Consider the following 24,747-nt stretch of genomic DNA (forward strand, 5'->3'; position numbering starts at 1 on the left):
TTACAGATTAAAAATCTGTCTATCTCAGCCTTGAATATACTTAATGACACAGCCTCTGTTGTAAAGAATTCCACAGATTCATAACTTTCTGAGAGAAGTAATTCCTCCTCATCTCTGTCTTAAATGTGCAACCCATTGTACTGAGATTATGCTGTCTGGTCCTAGACTGTCCCGCAAAGGAAAACAACCATTCTGCGTCTAACCTGTCAAATCCTCTAAAAAAATCTTGCATGTTTCAATAAAGTGACACCTCATTCTTCTACGTTCCAATGTGTACAGGCCCAATCTACTCAACCTCCCCTCTCAAAAATAGTTGCTCCATACCTAGTATCAACCTAGTAAACCTTCTCTGGACTGCCTCCAATGCAAAATATCTTTCTTTAAAAAAGGGGCCCAAAACTGTTGAGTTAAACAAGACATTCTCAACATGATGTATCATTTGACCCTGAGCTGAATTTACAATCTCATATCTGCTCCATCACCAAGAAAACCTACATCTATCAATGTAACATGGCTCATCAATGCTCCTGACTCAATACCTGCCTTCATTAGGTTGAAACTCAACTATTCCATTTCTTGAGATAGTAGGAACTGCTTAAAATTGTTTCAGAGATAGTAGGAACTGCGATGTCCATCCTGGGCCTCCTGCAGTGCCACAACGATGCCACCCGAAGGTTGCAGGAACAGCACGTCATATTCCACTTTGATACCATTGGGCTGCAGGGTTCCCATGTGGACTTCACAAGCTTCAAAATATCCCCTCCCCATACCGCATCCTAAAACCAGCCCAGCTCGTCCCCGCCTCCCTAACCTGTCCTTCCTCCCACCTATCCCCCCCTCCCACCTATCCCCCCCTCCCATCTCAAGCCCAACCCCCATCTCCTCCCTACTAACCTCATCCCGCCCCCTTGACCTGTCCGTCCTTCCTGGACTGACCTATCACCTCCCTAACTCCCCACCTACACTTACCTTTACTGGCTCCATCCCCGCCTCTTTAAACTGTCTGTCTCCTCTCCACCTACCTTCTCCTCTATCCATCTTCTATCTGCCTCCCCCTCTCTCCCTATTTTTTTCAGAACCCCCTTCCCCTCTCCCATTTTTGAAGGAGGGTCTAGGCCCGAAACGTCAGCCTTCCTGCTCTTCTGATGCTGCTCGGCCTGCTGTGTTCATCCAGCTCTACACCTTGTTATTCCAGTTTTTTTGCTGGCCTTGCAATTCCCACCTTTTATAAACTTGAGATCTAAGAGTAGTGGCTGCTGACTGTAATGCCTTGAGGTCCAGCCCAAAGATTGTCACTGGTTCCTAGGGATTTGGGAAGTTTGGGGATCGCTAGTGACCTGGTAATGGATTGGAGCCAAGAACTAAGGGGTGGCTTTCTATGCCTACCTCCATTCTTTCTAAATGCTGAATGCCGCCAACAGGCACTGAATGCCTGTTAATGAGGATTCCTCCTGGAAGGCTGTATGCTAGCCTGACAGAATTTACTGGAGGAGTCAGTGGAAAGCTGTGCATTACATTAAATTACTGAAGCACCATTGACTTCTGGTGGATAATATATGTCAAATGGCTCATTAATGAGTTAAATTAACATCCCACCACCAGTAGGTGAGACTTCCGCATCGGGCCCTTCTCGCCACCCACTTATTCGAGGGCAGTTTTCCTGATGTCAGGAATCAAGTGTGGGTATAAATACAGAAGACTGTAAAGTAAAAATTTATGAAAAATAGGTCCATAATGTGCACAAAGCTTGAATTAGAAATATTACTCAAAACAGACTAGAAGTTCAAAATGAAAATCATATTATTATCCCACTTTGTAGTGCAGCTCTGTTAAAGCTGTCAAATGCAATTTAATAAAAGTATGCAGTGGTCATGTTTGGAATGTTGAAAATGCACTATGTCGAAGAGATATAATTCTTTGTATGCTAACGTGATGGTATAGAAACATGTTTGGCATGTATTTTTTATTTTCTTTTAATATTTATAGTCTCTATTCTTTAAAACCATGGAAGTTTGTCCTTTTAAACTGTTATGTGGCATTACTGTAAAATACTTAGTTTTCTTCTTAAAAGCAAGGGACCATGTTGCACAGTTTTCGAGTATATTCTCCTTTATAATTTGAATTTTAGACTTTAAGATTTAGAACCCTTTTCACTGCATAGCTAATTTAATCCCAAGTATATTATTAAATATTTCTTTATGGTCATATGAATACACTTACAGTACAACAGAGTGTAATAGTTAGTAAAACAAAAAATTTATATTGTTTATGAACTGAATTAATAACTATTTTCAGTTTGGCAAGAGTAATTGATCTTTCAAATTACCTTGACAGAATTTTGGTTTGCATCAAATTATGTGTAGATATTAGTTCACAACACACTGACCAGAATTTTTATTTGAGAAAGTCAGGTTTCCACTGTAAAATTATAAGTGGGATGATAATATAATGCACATATACAAGTTCTATTAAGCAGTAATTCTAGGACGAATTCTTACGTGGGTTGAGCATTACTCCTTTGTAGTTGTACTATATCAAACTTTAGTCTTTTTTCATAAAATGCAATTTAATACTTGGTGAACATTTAGCATTGGTTGTTAGGCCTCCCTGATGTATTCAGTTATTTTTTGTTAGTTTCTGTTTTATTTATTGGAATCCACATGCTGTAGCGGTTCTATTACTGGTTGAAGAGTGCTAGTTTCACAACTATTGGTGACTGAACATATGGTTGCCTTCAGGGATCGAAAGTTAGTAATATTTCACCTAAAAACTGCATGTGGTAATCTCAAGTCATTTAATAAATTTGATATATCATGCAGTTCAAACATGTAAATATTGACAAAAAAAAACAGTTAGAATAAACAGTTAGTTTAGGAATTCCAGTTAAAACAGGTTTATCATAAATCTGCCCTGCTTGCAATAGATAATGTGCTATCTTGCTGAATTGATTGTTCTGTGTGCCGTGTTGGATTTAAAAAGCCAAGGGAGGAGCCACATGGTTTGGAAGAGACAACATTATGATCTCTAGACTATTTAACGCTTCAATTGACCTGAAACGAAGCGTCAAGCTTCATTGCAGTAGTGGCATATATTACGTCATTCCTTTAATGCCCAGGGGTAGCTAACTGATTTATAATCCACTAGGTCTTACTCAGCAGAAATAAATTATGATAGAGAATTGATTTAAATTTTAACAAAGATAATCTTCTAGAAAACTAATCAACATTTTTAAGAACATTTATTGACTTTGTAAGATACAAATGTGACGTTCTGATTTAATTATCTGATCTGTGAAACATCAGGCAATAAAACAGAATCATCAGTAGCAAGTCAGTATGTATCATAATAAATGTCAAGATTAAATCTACCATTTTACCTTGAGAAAGAAAAAGTCTCAGGTTCATTGTAATTAGTGAGAGGAAATGTTCCTTCAGCTGTCATATTATGTTGTAGCTGACTTCAAAATCATGTTCTCCTAATATCAAAATGTTGAAATTATAAAGCAGTGGTTTGCAAACAATTTGATGGAGAGCATGTCTTAAGAATGTGGAGTACATGGAAGAAGTCGAAGAAAAATAGTCTATACTGGGATTTAGATTTGTAAAACATTGTATTGGAAAGGATTTAAGCATGAGAACAAACTAAATGCGCTGATGTACGCAGACCTTTGGTTCCTCGCTGGTCTTGATTTGCAAGTTCTATATTATAGTATTGCCAATTATGGTCCACTTTACTTGTTAGGGATAGTATAGACATAAAGAAAAACATAGGAAACCATATAGATAGTTTTGTTTCCGCTAAAGGATGATGCACTAAATATCTTTTACCATAGAGTCATCCAACACAGAAGGAAGCAGTTTAAGCTATCGTATCTGTACCAGCTCTTTGAAAGAGTATAAAATTCCTTCTACTTCCTTGCTGTTTATCTACAATATATTCAAAGGTATCCAATTCTCATTTGAAAATACTATTGAGTCTGTTTTTCGTATCCTTTCAGGCCATGCATTCAAATCATAAAATGTCAGTAATTAAAAATAATGTCCTTTCCCTCCTTTGGTCTGTTGCAAATCATCAAAATCAATCTTATAATTCTGGGGAAAGGTCATTGATCTGAAATGTTAACTCTGTTTCTCTCCACAGGCACTGCTTAACTTGCTGAGTATTTTTAGCATTTACCTGTTTTGATTTCAAATTCTAAGATTTATGAAAGTTTACTTTTGGTTTTATCTTAATAAACCCTCTGGTCAGTAAACAGAGCAACTCTTTATTCATTGTTATCAGAAACCCAAATGATTTTGCCTTAGTTTTTATTGTTCTCCTGTTCATTTTCACGTAATGTTCAATTTACTCCTCGTTATAAATCACTATGATGTTGTAATGGAGGTCAATCCCAGTTATGCTTGGTATGTTTTCCATCTATTTGAGTTTCATGCTGTCATATAATGTTTACGGCTCAAGAATGCTATTTGATCAGTCATCTCCATGCTGACTGTTTACAAGAACAGTTCACCCAGCTTCACTGTCCTGTCTTTTCCTCTACAGTTCTGTAACTCTGAAATTTCTTTACTCTTCCAGTCATTGTCAAACTCTCTTGAAATCTACAATTGAATTTGCCTCCATCACAAATGTGAACGATCCTAACCATTTGTCACATAAGACTTTTTTTTTTCCTTAAGCCACTCGCTTCTTTTGCCAATCACCGTAAATCAGCACTGTCTGGTTCTTCGTTTTCTGCCAGCAGGAAACATTTTTCCCTATCTACCTTATCTAGATGCCTCATAATTTTAAACACCTTCATTACATCTCTTTTAATCTTTTCTTCTCTGAGAACAGCTCCAGCTTCTCCACTCAATCCATGGAACTGAAGTTCCTCATTCTTGGAATTATTTTTAAGGCGATAAGACCATCAATGCAGGGACAAAAAAGGGCCGTTACAGCCCATTGAGTCTGTTTCACCATTCAATGATTTCATATTCTTCAACTCTATTTTCCTGTCTTTTCCGCATAAACCTTGTTTCCCTTACTGATTAAAATTTTTTCTATTCCTTGTGTATACTTAGTGACCTAACTTCTGTAGCCCTCTGGGATAAGAAATTCTACAAATTCACCATTCCCTGAGTGAATAAATTCCTCTTCATCTCTGTCTTAAAAGAGCAACCCCTTTTTCTGAGATTGTGCCCTCTTGTCCCTATGTGTTTGCATAAGGGGACTCAACATTTCCACATCTAAAAGTCCCCTAAGAATATGGTATGTTTCAATAAGGTTGCCTCTCGTTATTCTAAACTTCAGTGAGTACAGGTCAACCTAATTATCATCTCTTAAGACAGCCTCTCCATGCCTGGGATCAGCCTAGTGAGTCTTTTCTGGACTGCCTTCAATGTCAGTATATCTTTCCTTAGTCAAGGGGACAAAGCTGTTCACAATATTCCAGCTGTGGTTTGACTGGCACCTTGGATAGTTTTAACAAGACTTGCCTATTTTTATTCTCCATTCCTATAGAAATAAAAACCAACATTCCATTTTCCTTCCCCATTATCTGCTGAACTTGGAAGCCAACTTTGAGATTTATGCATGAGGACTCCAAAATCCCTGTATGTTGTAGCTTTCTGCAATCTTTCTTCATTTAACTTATATTCAGCTTCTCTATTCTTCCTGCCAGAGTGTATAACCTCATTTTCTCACACCATATTTCATCTGCCAAGTCTTTTCCCATACATTTTACCTGCCATATCCCTCTGTAGACTCTGTCATCCTCACCGCTTGCCTTCCCATTTGTTTTTGTGTTCATTTGCAAACTAGGCTATAGTACATTCACTTCCCTCATCCAAGTCATTAAAACATATTGTAAATAATTGTTGCCCCAGTGTTGATCCCTGTGGTATTCCACTCGTTACAGGTGGCCATCCTGAAAACTCCCCCCTTATCCTAACACTCTCTTCTATCCATGCTAATACATTAAGGCTCCATGTATTGGAGGTATCATTATTAAGTAGCCTCACGTGTGGTACCTTATCAACTGCTTTCGGAAAATCCAAATATATTACATCCACTGCTCGTCTTTAATGATCCCAGTTATGAAAATACTTGACAAGGTGGAACTTTATTATGATGTGGCTTTGAACACCGTAATTTTTAAATATGTGTTATGTGGAAGAACCAAGGGATAAAATAAGCAACAGGATTTCAGGATTGAATTGAAGCATGAAAACTAACTTCATGATGTATATTTGTGAAAACAGAATAAATCACATAGGTCAGAATTTGAGTCAAGTCAAAAGTCAAATGCTTTTGGAGAAAAGCCAGAGGTGCACTCTGAATTGACAAAAGAATATGGTGTCACTGAAGCACCCACCAGCAATATCTACAAACCAAAATGTGATTCTGTCTTGCAATGGAGTAGAAGCAGTGATTTTGACATTGACACAAAATGTTTATATACTTGCTGAGCAGAACTTGAATGGTTCAACACAATGTATGAAAAGAATTGCAAATAGAGTTTCTGAGTATTATTTGATAAAAACGGTCAAAATGACTTGTTAAAGTATAGTTATTTCTTTGAAAGACCTCGGGTTAAGTCAGAAAATTGAAATAGTTCATGCCATAATTCATAAAAACAAATGCCAAAAAATCCGAAGTGACTCCTGAAATGATTAATGAATGGCTTTCAATAGCTTTGCCTGCATTAATTCTAAAATACCTGTTTTGTGATGTGATCCAAACTTTACAAAACAGTCAGTACTTTGCTGAGAGACTGTAGCAAGGAGACTCACTACTTTTGTTGACCGCACGTAGTGGCTGAAGAAGCAGTGACTGTGTATCTCTTGCTGAATGTTAATATAGGCCCAACAAGCTTCCTCTTCATGTTTGTCTGTTAAAGTCTGGGTGTTTCAAAAACATATGACAAATTAACATTTAAATGATCAATTTTAGCTGATTTTTGAGCAATGCTTTCAGCCTGTGTTCAGCTAACAGTAACAATGTGGTATTCATTATGGGTAACTACCCTGTGAAACTGGAAATTTCTAGTCAAACAAATGTGAAATTTGTCCATCATCCAAAAGCACTATGTTTAACCTTCAACAGATGGACACTATGCAAAATTTCTAGCAAGAAAAAGGCTAAAATTTTATGAAGCCACGCAGCAACTTCTTACGTGTGTGCAGAATTTAACAAACTTTGTAGTTAGAAATTGGGATCCTTGACTCAAAGCAATATTCCAGACTGCTTTGCCACATAGATATCATAGGTGAAATAGAGAGAAAGCCACCCCTGAGCACGAGACTATTTGTGACTGACATTAACATAACAGACTGATTACATTAAGTCAGAATTAAATGAGGGAATTAATTAGTATAGCAATAATTTTAAAAATGTTCAGCTTCCTTCACGTCATCTGACTGTAGCAACTACCCTTCCATATGCAGTCTGTCAATTGATGTAATATACAATGCTCAATTTTCAGTTCGTTTGACTCAAAATATTTGTTAGTCTTGTAAAATTTGAAGAAGCAATCACTTATGATTTTGTCCTGATAAAATAGAACTAGTGTTTACAAATGTTTATCAGGAAAGTGCTCTTACGAAAGGTAATGCAATTAATTTGGACTAGAAAAGAACAATATTAGGATTTGTGTTTCTTCCATGTAAAGTTGACATATATTAGCACGACAGAAATGTGGAGGTTGTTTAGGGAGCAGTTGCTACAAGTACTGGATAGGTTTGTCCCACTGAGGCAAGGAAAGGATGGTACGGTGAAGGAACCTTGGATGACAACACACATGGAACACCTAGTCAAGAGGAAGAAGGAAGCTTAAGGTTGAGGAAGCAAGGATCAGACAGGGCTCTAGAGGTCGACAAGTTAGCCAGGAAGGAACTGAAGAGTGGACTTAGGAGAGCTAGAAGGGGGTATGAGATAACCTTGGCGGGTAGGATCAAGGAAAACCCCAAGGCTTTCTATACTTATGTGAGGAACAAGAGGATGGCCAGAGTGAAGGTAGGGCCAATCAGGGATAGTGGAGGGAACTTGTGCGCGGAGGTAGGGGAGATCCTTAATGATTACTTTGTTTCAGTATTCACCAGTGAGAGGGACTTTAACATTTGTGAAGACAACATGAAACAGGCAGATTTCCTCAAACAGGTTGATGTTAGGGAGGAGGATGTGATAGAAATTTTAAAAACATGAGGATAGATAAGTCCCCTGGGCCAGACAGGATATACCCAAGTTCATTCCCTTGTTCAAGAAAGGGAATAGGGATAATTCTGGAAATTACAGACCGGTTAGTCTGTCTTCTGTGGTGGGCAAATTATTGGAGAGGATTCTGAGAGATAGTACTTACGATTATTTGGAAAAGCACAGTTTGATTAGACATAGTCAGCATGGTTTTGTGAGGGGCAGGCCATGCCTCTCAAGCCTTACTGAATTCTTTGAGGATGTGATAAAACACATCGATGAAGGTAGAGCAGTGGATGTGGTGAATATGGATTTTAGCAAGGCATTCAATAAGGTTCCACATGTTAGGCTCATTCAGAAAGTAAGGAGACATGGGATTCAGGGAAATTTGGCTGTCTGGAGACAAAACTGGCTGCCCAATAGAAGACAGAGGTTGGTAGTAGATGGAAAGTATTCAGCCTGGAGCTCGGTGACCGGTGGTGTTCTGCAGGGATCTGTATGGGACCTCTGCTCTTTGTCATCTTTATAAATGACTTGGATGAGGAAGTGGAAGGGTGGGTTAGTAAGTTTGCCGATGACACCAAGGTTGGTGGTGTTGTGGACAGCGTGGAGGGCTGTTGGAGGTTGCAATGGGACATTGACAGGATGCAGAGCTGGGCAAAGAAGTGGCAGATGGAATTCAACCCAGAAAAGTGTGAAGTGATTCATTTTGGAATGTCGAATTTGAATGCAGAATACAGGGTTAATGGCAGGATTCTGGACAGAGGGATATTTGGGACCACATCCATAGATCCCTCAAAGTTGCTACCCACGTTGATAGGTTGTAAAGAAGGCGTACGGTATGTTGGCTTTCATTGGCAGGGGAATTGAGTTTAAGAGCCGTGAGGTTATGCTGCAGTTCTATAAAACTCTGGTTAGACCACACTTGGAATATTCAGTTCTGGTCAACTCATTATAGGAAAGATGTGGAAGCTTTAGAGAGGGTGCAGAGGAAATTTACCAGGATGCTGCCTGGACTGGAGGCAGGTCTTAGGAGGAAAGGTTGAGGGAGCTAAGGCTTTTTTCATTGGAGCGAAGAAGGACGAGAGGAGACTTAATAGAGGTGTACAAGGTGATGAGAGACAAAGATAGAGTGGATAGTCAGAGACTTTTCCCCAGGACAGAAATGACTATTACGAGGGGGCATAATTTTAAGGTAATTGGAGGAAGGTATAGGGGAGATGTCGGAGATAGGTTCTTTACACAGAGAGTGGTGGGAGTGTGGAATACGCTGCCAGCAGCGGTAGTGGAGTCAGATATTTTAGAGACTTTTAAGCGACTCTTGGATAGGCACACAGAGGATAGTAAAATGTAGGGTATGCAGGGTAGATTGATCTTAGTAGGATGATAGGTCAGCACCACATTGTGGGCCGAAGGGCCTGTACTGTGCTGTACTGTTCCATGTTCTATATTCCCCAAGAATTTCTAAAATTTTTGAAAGTTCTATGCCATTTCTTAGTTATCCTGAATAATTTTCTCCTTTTGGCATATATCATATTTAAAGTGATCATTGCATTCACTTCATTGTGCCTAGTGATCTATGTTTTATTTTATAGACTTCTAAATTAGGCTCCCAGTTTTATTCTGGCATTGATCCATGTTATGTTGAGTTATAGAGTCATAGAGCACAGAAACAGACCCTTTGGTCCAACTCATCCGCGTTGGTCAGACATCCCAATCTGACCTAGTCCCATTTGCCAGCATTTGGTCCATATTCACCTAAATCCCTCGTATTTATATACAACATATACAGGGCCTCTGGATGGGTTACTGAACCCGCCTCCACCACTTTCTCTGGCAGCTTGTTCCATATAGTTACCACCCACTGGGTGAAAAAGTTACCCTTCAGGTCCTTTTTAAATCTTACCCCTTTCACCTTAAACCTGTGCCCTCTAGTTTTGGACTCCCCCAACCTACAAAAAATACATTGGCTATTCATCCTATACATGCCCCTCATGATTTTATAGACCTCCAGGGGGGAAAAAAAACCCAGCCTATTCTGCCTGTGCCCATAACTCAAACCCTCCTTATAAATCTTTTCTGCACTCTCTCAAGTTTAACAACATCCTTCCTACAGAAGGGCAACCAGAATTGCACCCAGTTTTCCGTAAGTGACTCCACCAATGTCCTCTGCAGCTGCAACATGACATCCCAACACTTATACCCAATGTTCTGACCAATGAAGGCAAGTGTGCCAAACGCTTTCTTCACCACCCTGTCTACCTGTGACTCCATGTTCAGGGAACTATGCACCTGCACTCCTGCATCTCTCTGTTTGGAAACACTCCACAAGGTCTTACCATTAACTATATATGTCCTGCCCTGGTTTGCCCTACCAAAATGCAACACGTCACATTTATCTAAATTAAACTTCAGAAGTGAAGCTCATGTGTTCTACGTTATGAAGACTGGTTACTTTTTTAAATTGAGCTGATTACTTTTGGACAGTTTTAAAGGAAAGGCAGTTGCTGTGTTGGTTGCAGAATAGATATGATCATGATCTGTTCTATAACAAAACACAAGAACTATGTCGGGTCAAATCAATACCTGCTCCTGATCAGAAAACCAGCCAAGCAGTAATAGGAGGACAGGACAACATCAGCTCAGTTCCTCCAATCCCAATAACAGTGAACCCTGAGTCATTCACTGCTATCGAAGGTCACAAAGGCATCAGAAGATCCAGGAAGCCAATTTACATTCGCACCCATACATCCAGTTCATTATAAAATATTCCCTGGACATCCTTACTTCCTCACTCTCCAGTATAATGTTTACCCCTCCCCCAGATAAGAAAGGAGGCAATTCCCTCCAGCAATAGCAGGCACCTGACCCCCAGGCCACTCAATTCACCCTATTGCTGAATTCAAGCTGGAGCCATTCGTGAATTTCCTGAAGCATAAAAAAGTAAGTTTTCTAATAACTGGGAGGTTCAAGCTGTTGATTTCAATAGTCTAGCTAAATTATCCAAATGAAAGACTGAATTTCTTCAGCCTCGGAGTAATCAGGGTATTAATGAACTTGATCCACATTATATTTACTTTGAACTACTTCAAGCAATTCTTCAATGTTGGTCTGTGCTCTCTCATACGGACACCATTTGTGTTTCACGTTGGTGTCGCTTTCTCCCTTAAAGTTGCTTAATCAAGTTAAGATCAAGACAGTTTCTAAACTATGTTTCTTAGCAGCCCATCTCCCAACTACATTTAAAGGCCTTCTTAACTCCATTCCTCCCTCCCCATCCCCACATTCCATTCCATGCTACCTCAGATCCATATGCCACCACCATGTTTCCCATCTATCCAGCATTATTTCTAATTCATATGCATTATCATCAGTTGTCAGGAACAACCATAGCAATGGGAGTTGTTTTAAAACCATTAGTAAAAGATTAAAGCTCAAACAGTCTAATAAAGCCCTGAATTCAAACACATTATCGTTGATACTAGGGAAAAGAAACTCCATTATAAAAGAAATGTAATCCTCTAAATGCCGATTTAGGTTTGTTTAAAGAAAATCTAAAGCATATTCTGCTATTAAATACTCTTAAATTCCAATAGTTTTTAGATCAGTAGACCACCTGGTCAACTGAAGCCTTTTTGTGGCTCTTAAAACTCAGCCAAGCATTTGTAAGTTCTGAGGTTGCCATTATATAGCCTCCTAGCGATATTTCCTGACATTGGCCACATTTGAAATATTGCATACAGTTCTGGTCACCACACTACCAGTAGGATATGGATGCTTTAGAGAGGGCACAGAAAAGGTTTGCAACGATGTTGCCTGGTATGGGGAATTTTAGCTATGAAGAAAGGTTGGCTAGACTGAGTTTGTTTTCGCTGGAATGCAGGAGGTTGAGGGGCGACCTGATAGAAGTTTATAAGATTGTGAATCGCACAGATAGAGTGAAAAGTATGAGGCTTTTTCCCAGGTTAGAGGGGTCAACTACTACTGGACAACCAGGTTCAAGGTGCGAAGTGGGGGGGTGGGTGGTGGGTAGTTTAAAAGAGATGTGTGAGGCAATTTTTTCATACAAAGTGGGGTGAGTGCCTGGAACGCACTGCCAGAGGACGTGGTGGAAGGAAACACAATAGCAGCATTCAAGAAGCACCTGGGCGAATACATGATTAGGAACGGAATAGCGGAATATAGATATTGAAAGTGAAGACAGTTTTAGTATGGAAGGACAACATGTGGTCGCGCAGGCTTGGAGGACCGAAGGGCCTGTTCCTGTGTTGTATTGTTCTTTGTTACCATAGTCTGGGACTGTAACTATCCTGTTGATGTCAATCTCAACATCAGTAAATCAAATGAGCAAGATGTCTGTAAAAAATTTACAGTGAAGAGAAAGGAACCAAAAGTATGGTGATAAAGATCACTCTTACATTTAAATTGTACAATGTTAGTCAATCTAAGGATCAGCTTACCTTTGAAGGACAGATCACGGTAACACTACATTAAAAACAAATCTGCGTTAAAATACCACATCTAATAGTGATATTTAATGGTGTCAGAATATTTTCAAAATGCTCCTGACTCCTCAGCAGATTTCCCCCAGTGATCACAAAATCTCTAACAGATGCATCTTTTTAGGATTTCCAAAAACCTACATTTTATGAAATGCAGGCTCATCCTCAGTTATCCAGATTACCTTAGCATTTCTGAACTTAGACAGAAGGTGTAATTAAGCTTTACATTTAAGCAAATCCACAATGTTTCCCAATTAGTGCATATATCTTTACTTCAAATTAAGTATTGTTTTTGTTGAAGATTTGCTACAAAGGAGTCTACTCATCATTTGAAGTTTTCAGTGCTAGGAAATTTGAATAATTCAGTAAGTAATGTACATAATGTGCTTTGGAAGTTACTGTTAAAAATTGAATGATCTGATAACCTCAATTAAGACGAGTAAACTATATTACTTTGATACCAGGAGAGAAATGTCTCTCACCTCATTAAGCTGAGTACGGGAGTCCAGGGTTTTGTTTAGATATTCAATACTGGACCTTGTCATTAATGATGCCTCATTATCTATTCCCTTCGTTGTCCTTATACCCAGTTTAATTATACCTATGCTATTCTTCTGCAAGAATTGTTTTTTGTCTCAAGGTAATAGTTTTTTATTAAATCATAGGCTTCTTTCAAATGTTCATTGAGATGCAACAAATGGCAAAGGTATGACCTTAATCAAATCACTCACTGATCCATTGTACACATCTGAATGACTCATTCCTAAACATGCTTATGTTAGGATTGACTGAAATGGAACTTTCATTATTTCCTGAGACAAATTAATACCAATTATTTTGAACCAAAATTGCAACACTTTTTTTTCAGATCTTGCTATAGGATGTAAAATGCCGAAGCATATTCTGGTGTAGCATTATTTTGGCTCCTCCAATTTTATGTAATTTCTATTAATTTTAGTTTGAAGCTGTTAACTCAGTTTCTCAAGTGAGGTGTGTCTAGTTAAAATTTAAATTGTCTGCTCCAAATAAAATGATCTAGCCACTATTAATGGAAGACTCTTCTAATTGGTGTTTTCTTGGGAATAGGGGACAACTTCTGTCTATTATGGAGCTGCATTCATTATTTACATAAAGCATTTAGGCTTTTTTCAACAATATGAACTTGCATTTCTATTGTGCTTTACTGTAGTAAAATAGTCCAGATGTAACTGGACAAAAATTGAAACCACTGCATGGAAACATTGGGACAGGTGATCAAAACTTGGTCAGAGAGATCAATTTTATGAACCATCTTAAAGGAGAAGTGAGTGATAGAGGCATTTGTGGAGGACATGAGGGCTTATAGCTTAAGATAAGGCACAGTTACTAATGGTGGTGTGAAGAAAGTAGGGAATGCACATAAGCCCAGACTTTGAGGCACCTAATGTTCTTGACAGTCTAGAGTAGATTTAGCACGCAAGTAGACTAAGGACTAGGGGAAGGATTTGTTCTGGGGATGTGTAAAATACGAAGAAAGAAGACAAAAGAATGGGGTCATATGACTGGATGATATGAAGTAGAAAAAAACAGGAGAGGAAGGATGAAGGAATAAAAAGGAGGAAAAGAGAAAGGGACCTGGAAGCTAATGGGCATAGGTTTGGTGTCACTGTCAAAACTCACACCTGACTTGTAATAGAGAAACTGAAAAACATATTACTCTTGTTTTTAGGTTTTAGAACAGAATGTATTACTTCTGCGTCGTCCACGTTTCATTTTATTGCTCCATATGTTCTGTGTTTACATCAGTCAGAGATTGAGGTGCAAATGAAGATTCAACAGTAACTGTAACAGCCAATTAGGTTTTCTGTGCAGATGAAGATTTTAAATTAGCAGCCTATGGTATGAATGACTGACTACTAAGCAAAACTGCCCAAGTATACAGAGACAAGTCTCAGTGGATATGGATTTTGGAATCAAACTCCTTAGCTTCCTCTGGACAATTATAAATTGGGAATCAGATTTTGCTGTGTCAGATCTCAGAAATTCCCCACAATTGGAGGTGCTCACTGTCTCCATATTGGCTGCAAAATTGAAGAAAACTAAGTTAAAATATCATGACATCATCTTTGGACTTTTCAAGGCAAGACTGTAAGCTCTTGCACAAGCACCCTCGGAAGAAGAGTTCTGGAAAACTTCTCTATTTCCCCCCCATTCTTGGAACACATGCTTGGACCTAATGATTATCTTTTAGACTTGGTATTCAAATAACATGAATAGATCAAGATGTGACTATTATACATTCCCTTCAGTTACACATTGTGTTGGAAGGTGACCTGCCATTAGAAATAGGAATATGAAATATGGCAGGAAGAAAGGGCGTTCCAGGAGAGGAAAATTCCAGCTCATCCTGGAGACATTGGACATTGACATGCCATCAAGAAGCACTGTTTTCAAATTCTATTGCAACAATGGGATATTATCATTTGAGTGATGATAACATATTAAATATGTCTGGCAATTATTTGTTGTCCTATTGGGCTCAACAGTAGTGCAACAGGTTAGAAATGTCCTGTTCAGCTCTATACAAGGATTCAGTCCAGATTGAGAACCTCATTATTTTCCCAATTTTTAACTGTTATCTTATTGAGGTGCCAGACGGACCTCATACACTTCAATGTACTCATGCTGCTGTTAGGATATGCTAATTTAGAAGCCATTAGCTGACCCACTATGCTATTGTCTGTAATAATAGGCATGTTGTCTATTGAAACTGAGCCCTGTTTTCCCCATCCTTTACAACTGATTCCTGACTTTGTCAAGCAATGGCTGGAATAGATAGAGTTGCGATATGGGTCTTGAGTTTGGTCATTTGTTGTGGTGCAACAAGTACATTAAAAAAATCTTTAGCAGGTTTCCCACAGAGAAATAGTTTCTCCTTCCCACTATGATGTAGTCTGTACTGTTAGTCTGTACTGTTTATACTGGAGACTGCCAACAATTAACGAATGAGTCACAATGCTTCCGTAACCACGTGTTTGTGTATAATGGTTCTTGTCATCCATTTGCACAAATTGTTCAGATGTATTCAACAAGAGGAATTATTTTAAGATCTGCTTCAAATGTAGATTGGAAATTATGATGAATTCAGAGAAAGGAGATTGCAAATTGCTGATTTCAGGTGATATGAAATGGCATATAAGAGGGATTTAAACTCTGTATTTTCCACCATAGTACTGAAACTACTTGGAAGGCCTTCCAAATCTTCATATAACTATTTGTATGTGGAGAACAATGTTATTTTCACAGCTTAGACCGTGTAACTCTCAACCCTGGTTTCCCAATCAGACTGGAGAGCGGGCCTCATTTTTCAGCAAGCTTTCCTGTGCCAAGTTTGCCCTGCTCTTGATCATTCAGTTTGGGTGATTCACCACAAATAGATCCTTGTAAGTCCTTTCTAAAAATCAATCGCCAAGAGTAATGCAAGATATGACCGTGTCTTCTCAGAAAGATTGTTCTGATGTGAGGTATCTTTCTCTAGAGGTTCTTGTCTCTGCTTGATCTGAAGAAGAGAATGGGAATGAATGGTAACTTGGTACAGACTGACTGCATCATTGCAGATGGTAGATTTCATGATGCTGTAGGACTGGCTGTTTCTCAGAGGTATGAGAAATAACCAGACATCCTGTTCACAAATACTCAAACTTGCAACCTCCAATTTAGTCTGTCCTCGAGGGCACTGAGCTTCACTGGTCTTGAGCCTCTCGCATTAAGTACCATTATCATCTGCAGCAAAAAAAATCATTTATTTGTTTTGAGTTTGCCTATTCATAAAAGTTCTGATGTATTTGTATTACAATAATTTTGTTTTCAGTACTGTTCAACAAGTTTTTATCACTGAAATATTTTCTGTCCAGAGGAATTTCATTTGTCACCTGCAGCATGTTGAATAAAATTGGTAATTTTGATAGTACAATGTTAATAAATTAGTTTCTGTTGTCAAGTTCTTTATCATTGCTACAATTGGTTTGGCAATTCAGCATATTTTTATTTGGATTTTATCTTTCAGAGTCTTCCTCCGAGCAATAAATCAGTATGCAGATATACTGAACAAGAAATTTCTTGATCAGACAAATTTCGAGCTACAGGTGAGAGCAGTAAAAGCAACATTAGGATATTTGTGTCATAGCAATAACAGTTGATTAGTTGGAAGTATGTTTCTGTTTGCGAATTATGTGTTTGTAAAATAATAAAAAGTTGCAAGCGATGTGTCATTATGAATGTCTCTTTAAATGGAGCTTGTAGGGAAAGAGGAGAGAATATAAAGACAAGTGAGTTCTCAATGCAGGAAGATTAAGTGAATTTATTATAAACTTGTGAAATAAAACATAGACTGGGACTGTCATAGTGTTAAGGGCTTGGATGGGAAAGAATTTTTTTTAGGTGTTACAAGAAAACTTTCTTATTCAGCATATGGATGTACCTACTAAAGGAGGAGCAATACTTGACCTGTTGGGAAATAAGGCAGGGCAAGTGACTGAGGTGTCTGTAAAGGAGCACTTTTGGGCAAGTGATCATAATTCTACTAGTTTTAAAATAGTTATGCAGTAGGATAGAACTGATCAAAATGTTAAGACTGTAAATTGGAGTAAGGCCAATTTTGATAGTATTAGACAGGAAATTTCAAAAGTTGATGGGGGAGGCTATTCAGAGAGAAAGGGGGTGGTTGGAAAGTGGGAGGCCTTTAAAAATAGGATAATGAGAGTTCATAGATAGTATGTTTGTGTGAAGGGCAAGGTTGGTACTTGTAGGGAAGGCTGGATGACTAGAGAAATAGTGGCTGTGGTCAAGAAAAAGAAGGAAACATACATCAAGCGTAGACTGGTGGGATCAAGTGAACCCCCAGAGGAATACAAGGTCAATAGGAGTATACTTAAGAAGGAAATTAGGAGGGCAAAAAGGGGGCATGAGATAGCTATGGCAAACAGGATTAAGGAGAATCCAAAGAGATTCTCTAAGTACTTCAAGGGCAAAAGAGTAACTAGGGAGAGAATAGGGCCCCTTAACGATCAACATGGCTATCTATGTGTGGAACCACAAGGGATGGGTGAGATATTAAATGAATATTTTGCGTTAGTATTTACTGTGGAAAAGGACATGGAAGCGAGGGAACTCCGGGAAATAAATAGTGATGTCTCAAAGAGTTCATATTACAAAAGAGGTGGTGCTGGAAGTCTTAAAACGCATAAAAGTAGATAAATTCACATGACCTGATCAGCTATTTTGCAGAGCTTCGTGGAAAGCAAGGGAAGAGAATTCTGGGACCCTTGCTGCAATATTTGTATCAATGACAGTCATGGGTAAGGTGACAAAAGACCGGAGGTTGGCTAATGTTGTGCCATTATTTAAGAAAGGCTGTAAGGAAAAGCCAGAGAACTATAGACCAGTGAGTCTTATGTCAGTGACGAGTAAATTGTTGGAGGGCATTCTAAAGGACAGAATTTACATGCATTTGGAAAAGCAAGGACTGATTAGGGATAGTCGACATGTCTTTGTGCATGGGAAATCTTGTCTCACTAACTTAATTGAGTTTTTTTGAAGAGGTAATAAAGAAGTTTGATGAAGACAGAGTGGTAGACATTGTCTATATGGACTTTAGCAAAATGTTCTGCATGGTGTAGTGGTTAGTAAGTTTAGATTACATGGGATCCAGGGGAACTAGTCAATTGGAAACAAAATTGGCTTGAAGATTGGAGACAGGAGGTGATGGTAGAGAGTTTTGGACTGGAGGTCTGTGACCACAAGGATCGGTGCTGGGTCCATTGCTTTTCGTCATTTTTATCAATGATTTGGCTGTGAATATAGGAGGTGTGGTTAGTACGTTTGCAGAAGCTACCAAAATAAGTGGTATAGTGGGCAGTGAACAAGATTATCTCAGAGTACAACAGGACCCTGATCAGATGGGCCAAGGAGTGGCAGATAGAATTTAATTTAGATAAATGTGAGGTGTTGCATTTTGGTAACGCAAGCCAGGGCAGGACTTATGCAGTTACTAGTACGGCTTCGGGGAGTGTTGCCAAACAAAGACACCTATGGGTGTAGGTGCATAGTTCCTTCAAAGTGGAGTCACAAGTAGACTGGGTGGTAAAGATGCTGTTTGGCATGCTTGACTTCATTGGTCAGAACATTGAATATAAGAGTTGAGACATCATGTTGTGGGTGTACAAGACATTGGTGAAGCCACTGTTACAATACAGTGTACAATTCTGGTCACCCTTCAATTGGAAGAATGTTGGTAAACTTGAGAGGGTGCAGAAATGATTTACAAGGATGTTTTTGGGGCTGGAAGCTTTGAGGTTTTGGGAGAGGCTGAATAGGGATGGGGCTCTTTCCCTAGAGCATCGGAGACTGAGGGGTGACCTTAAAGAAGTTTAAAAAATTATGAGGGTCAAGGATAGGATGAATAGCCAAAGCCTTTTTCCTAGGGTTGGGTGAGCCTAAAACTAGGGCATAGGTTTAAGGGTGAGAAGGGAAAAGTTTAAAAAGGACCTGAGAGACAACATTTTCATGCAGAAAGTGGCGCGTGTATGGAACGAGGTGCCAAAGAAAGTGGTAGAGGCAGATACAGTTACAACACTTAAAAGGCTCCTGGATGGATGTTTGATTAGGAAGGGTAATGGGGCTAGGTCAGATTGAGATTTCTGGTTGGTGCAGACAAGTTGGAACAAAGGATCAATTTCCGTGCTGTATGACTCTGTTTCAAAGCACTTTCACAATAATTAACTTTTAAGAGCAGGCTGTTATTATCTCACTAAACAGACTCAATTATTTGCATCATTAGCTTCCAATAGATAACACTGAGGTTAAATTTATCTGTGAATCTGTGTTTGGTAGTAAAGTCCTCTAACTTGTCCCAGACAGCCATCTAATTGTTCATAGTCTTGAGAACGCTTGCCATTGCTGCAAGCTCTTCTTACTGGCCTTCTGATTTGGACACCGTCCAGCTTTATTTTAAAATTAGCAATTAATATAAGAGAATGGATTCAGTTTTGCTGTTGAACCAGGCCAAGGAGCGGGGAATAAAGAGGCACCTTTCTTGAGACAGCAGAGTGGTTGTATGAAGTATTCGGTAACAGCACTAAATATAGCTACCAAGATAAAAGTAGAGAGACTGAAAATGAAAAAAATCTTTGTCTGTTTTAGAACTAGTTTGGTTATACTAGCCACCAGGTAAAATGTGAAAATTGCATTGAGATCTGTGCTCCTGCTGTATATGATGAATTATTGACCAAAATATTGGAAGAACCTATCTTGAGAAGTTTACAGAATCTATATACGTGAGGCATTGAGTAACAGCACTGTTAAGAGATTCAGGAGGTGAAGGTTTGTTTGTGCCTTTTGAAACTTGAAATATTAAAAGTCTGTCTGAAGCACAACAACTGGCAAAGTGAAGTTTTAGATTAACATTTAATCACTACAATGGCCCTTGAATAATGCAAAACTCCTTCAATATTGCAATAGATGTCATCTGAGGTACGATGTTCAAACTGAATCTTTTGGTGCTAAAGTGAAAATGGTAGCAGCTCAGACAAATTACAATAGTGTTACAAATTGTATTACAATAGTCACTTTTACTAACCAAAACAGAAATTGTTAGTAAAACTGAGCAGGTGTGGCAGTAGCTGTGGAGAGAAAGCAGAGTCAATGTATCAGCTCCAGTGACCCTTCTTGAGAACTTAGAACTTCAGAACTTACCAGAACAGTTTTGCTGAGTTTCTCCACTAATTTCTCTTTGTGTTTCTGAATTTCAGCATCCATAATTCCTCAGTTTATCAGTCACTTCCAACAGTAACCTAGAGTCATAGAGGTATACAGCACGGAAACAGGCCCTTTGGCCCAAATCATCCATGCCGACCAGATTTCCTAAACTGAATTAGTCCCATTTGCCTGTGTCTGGCCCATGTCCCTTTGAAACCTTTCCTATCCACGTACCTGTCCAAATGTCTTTTAAATGTTGTAATTAATCTTGGAAAAAGTAGCTATAGCTATATTATTAGATGCTATAATATGAATTTGTCCATTTACTGGTCGCAGACACAGAAGATTTGAAATACTATCTTAATTCTAGCACAATGAAAGCCTGTGGGTCAAATAAATCCTCACACAAAATAATTTCCATGTGTCAGTCCAGGCACTGTTATAAATGCATGTGTTTGTTCATTACTCTGAATCAGTTCTATAAACTACTTTGTCACAGTCTGATAAATGTTTATTTTATCATTTTGTAAATCCTTGGAGATCACGAGAAAACTAATGACATGTAACGTCAGTTAAAAATGCAATGATGAATGTTTCATTTCAGATCCATGGCTTAAAATCTTACTATGCATTGGTCATATATATGTGAGAATCAGTTGGGAGGAACTAGGGTACATTTGCACAGCAGTAGCCTTTTGTAAGGAAACTAGGGAAGTAATTGAGAAAAAACAAACACAAATGCTTTTCAATGAAAAATACATATCTGTGGATAGAACCTCTGTCACAAGGAGTTCAGCTGCAGATATGCCATGCATCCAGTAGTGAATTGCAGTTTGAGTTAGTAGTTATGCATGATCATATGGCTTTCTTCACGGAAACTGCTAGACCTTCTAGCATGTTTTCATTGTGCAGACACCCACTTCCACTCGATTTGTCTAATGGGTGTGAGTGAGGGAGCTTGGAGTCGTTCTTGGATCTTAGAAAGAAGGAAAAAGAAGAAAGGCAAAGGTTCCATTTCTTCGTGTGTTTCATGTTCTCAGGACATGTAAAGTACTTCACGTTTGTCAAATTACCTTTCAAATCTAGTCAATATCGCTTGACAAACAAACACGACAACCTGTCTAGCACAGTAAAGTTACATAGATACAAATGAGTTAAATGACCAGTAATTCAATGGTTGATTGAAGTTTTGCTTGTGTGACCTTCTCAATATATTCATACTTCCAATAATGCTTTTTATAATAGAGTCAATGGGTGGAAATTGCCAACTACTTCTCCACTGCGCAGCTGCAACCTCTTAATGCAGTCTGTCACATTTTCAAAATATGTATTGAGATTTTGGAGGACTGAAGAGACTGTGCTACATACCACATTTGTATAATTAAATAAACATTGTCTATGCTTAAATTGAATGGCCTGTGATTCTATTTACTGAATAGTTACACTTTGTGCCCTGTTTCTCCCAACCAACAGAAGAATGCTTTCTGTATGATATGATCTAAAACCGCTTATAATCTGACCCACCAAAATTCATTTTTAGGCATTTAATTATATTAATATAGAAACATTCCTTTACTATCTTCGTAAGTAATCCATCTTCATTATCATCTGTTGAAAAACCCTTCAGCTGTTCTTAAGGGCCTCTTGTTTAAGGTAGGCGTATTCAATGTAGGTGCAGTATTGGAATAAAAAGGAGAGGAATCCTCAGTTTAACATTTCTGTTATCACAAAACTATGTACACGAATCAACTGCTTTTGTCCAGTTTATTGTAGTCTAATCAAAAAGATTATAACTACCGAGTGAATAAGGATTAGTAATAAAAACTCCAGTAGAACATCCAAAGATAGTGGCATTATCAGACAAACTAAAGGTGGACATATTAGGAAAAGGGACTAAAATCAAGCTAAGGATGTAGGTTTTAAGGAGGGCTGCGAAGAAGGATGTGTTAATGGAGGGATGTCCAAAGCTTTGACATGAGGCATCTGGAGCGTGGTTGTCCGTTATGGGTGGAGAGATAAGGTTACACAAGAGGTCAAAGTAACGGAAATTCGGACTTTTCAGGGGATTGTGTGGCTAGAAAATGTAATAGAGATAAGGAAGGTTAAAGCATTGAACAGATTAAGGGATTGGGAAGATAATTTTAAATTGGAGATCTTGGATAATGGGAAGACTGTGGGGTAATAAACACAAAAGTGATGAACGAGCAAGCTTGAGTGCAGAATAGGAAACAGGCAGCAGAGTCATAGTCATAGTAATAGAGTCATGCAGCACGGAAACAGACCCTTGAGTCCAACCAGCCTATGCTGAACTTAATCCCAAACTAAACTAGCTCCACGTGCCCACTCCTGGCCCATATCCCTCCAAGCCTACCTTATTCATGTACTTGTACAAATGTCTTTTAAACGTTGTAATTGTACCCATATCCACCACTTCCTCAGGAAGTTCATTCCACACACAAATCACCCTCTATAAAACATTTGCCCTGCATGTCTTTTTTAAATCTCTCTCCTGTCACCTTAAAAATATGCCCCCTAGTCTTGAACTCCCCCATCCTAGAGAAAAGACACCTACCGTTAACCCTATCTATATGCCTCATAATTTTATAAACGTCTATCAGGTCACCTCTCAACTTCCTACACTCCAGTGGAAAAATGTCCCAGCCTATCCAGCCTTTCTTTATAACCTAAACCTTCCATACCTGGCAACATTCTGGTAAATCTCTTCTGAACCCTCCCTAGTTTAACAATATCCTTCCTATAACAGGGCGACCAGAACTGGACACAGTATTCCAGAAGAGGCCTCACCAATGTCCTGCCAGACTTCTGTCTAGTCTCAGCTCATCTAGCGCTGATACTATTATCCATTTCACTTGTTACTTCTAGATTTAACTTCCCTAACACACTCCCACTTGTCCTTCCACATTCAACCTTCTTGCAATCTTGAGGTCATCACGGGGCCTGTGCATTTACCCACCTCCCCTGTTCACACTGGCCTTCAAGATTCTAGATTAAGTACCACCAACATTTTGAGATTCTGAACTCAGGTTTCAAAATTCCTGTCTACCTTTGTAATTCCCACCAGCCTTACAACCCTCCCCATCTCTGTAACCTCCTTCAGCCTCGCAACACCCCCCCCCCCCCCCCCGACTATATCCATAATTTCCGCCAGCCTCTCAGATGTCTCAATTCCTCTTGTTCTGTCTTCCTGAACATTCCTGATTTTAATCGCTGCACCACTGGTTTTTAGTTTCCAAGGCCACAACCTCTGGAATCATCCCGAAACCCCTACCTCATTTTCCTAATTCAAGATAATCCTTAAAGCTTCCCTCTTGTGTCCCAGATTTTGGTCACCTGACCTAAGATCTTCAATGTGGTCCTTTGTCAACTGCTGCTGACTAAAATTTCTGTGAACAGTCTTGGCATGTTCTACTGTGAGAGTATTAGATAATCTGAACTTTTTCAAAGAGTGAAAGATCAGAGGCCAACAGTAGAGCAATGTAATGGTCAAACTTATGGGAATTTAAATGTCAGTCAGGACTGTGGCAGTAGATAGGCTGAAGAAAGGCAGATCCTTGCAATTTTATGGTGGTCAGCAAGGTAGTCTTGATTAAGATGATATTGGATTTGTAACACAGCTACAAAATTAATGAAAAATTTCAATTTGGAAAGTCTGGTTTAACCTGCAATAGTATCCAGGGAAGGGGTCCAGGTACAGCGATTTGGCAAAAACTGAAGAAGACAGCTTCCATTACTTTTGTTTAATTAGAGGAAATTGAAGCTCTTCTAAGACTACTGGATAATAGTAAGTGGAAAAGTCAAAGAGAGGTCATGGGGAGATAGATTTCACTACTATTGACAAAAGTCTGTAAGTTGACTCCATGGGCTTTGTTTTAAACCATGTAAGTTTTGGGTAAGATAAAATTGAGACCCACGTCAGTTTAGCCTTCGGAATGCAAACATTTCTTTTACTAGCGTGCCATTATAAGAAATCAAGACTGATGCCACTCCATTTTATTGATACAAATTATGCTAACTGAGTTGGAGATTTAACAAAGGAAGTACCACTGTTCCTGTCTTTATCTGTTATTTCTTTCTTTTTCATTCACTAATAGAATGGATGTCACTGGTAAGGCCAGCATCTGTTGCCCATTCCTAACTGCCCTTGAGGAGGTGGTGAGGCGCCTCCTTGAACCACTGCTATCTGTGTCATGCAGAATTGTTTGGAACTCAGTGTTGCAGGTTTTTACCCCAGTGGTAAATTACATTTCATGAGTTTATTTTTACAGTTCACATGATGCATTTCTTTTCATATTTGAATTGTGTAAATTAATGGTATTTTCTG

At 38.8% G+C, this 24,747-nt stretch overlaps 1 protein-coding gene across 1 annotated transcript in view; it reads left to right on the forward strand.

Moving 5' to 3' along the window:
- Window positions 1–24,747, forward strand: part of LOC125485612 (dedicator of cytokinesis protein 1-like) — a 105,718-nt gene that overhangs the window by 6,724 nt on the left and 74,247 nt on the right. The window contains exons 2-3 of the mRNA XM_048609181.1: window positions 16,189–16,310; window positions 16,717–16,795. Of these exons, the coding sequence (XP_048465138.1) occupies window positions 16,189–16,310; window positions 16,717–16,795 (201 nt within the window). The remainder of the gene's footprint in view (window positions 1–16,188; window positions 16,311–16,716; window positions 16,796–24,747) is intronic.

Source organism: Rhincodon typus, chromosome 20, assembly GCF_021869965.1.
Source record: "Rhincodon typus isolate 14 chromosome 20, sRhiTyp1.1, whole genome shotgun sequence".
Lineage (NCBI taxonomy): Eukaryota > Metazoa > Chordata > Chondrichthyes > Orectolobiformes > Rhincodontidae > Rhincodon > Rhincodon typus.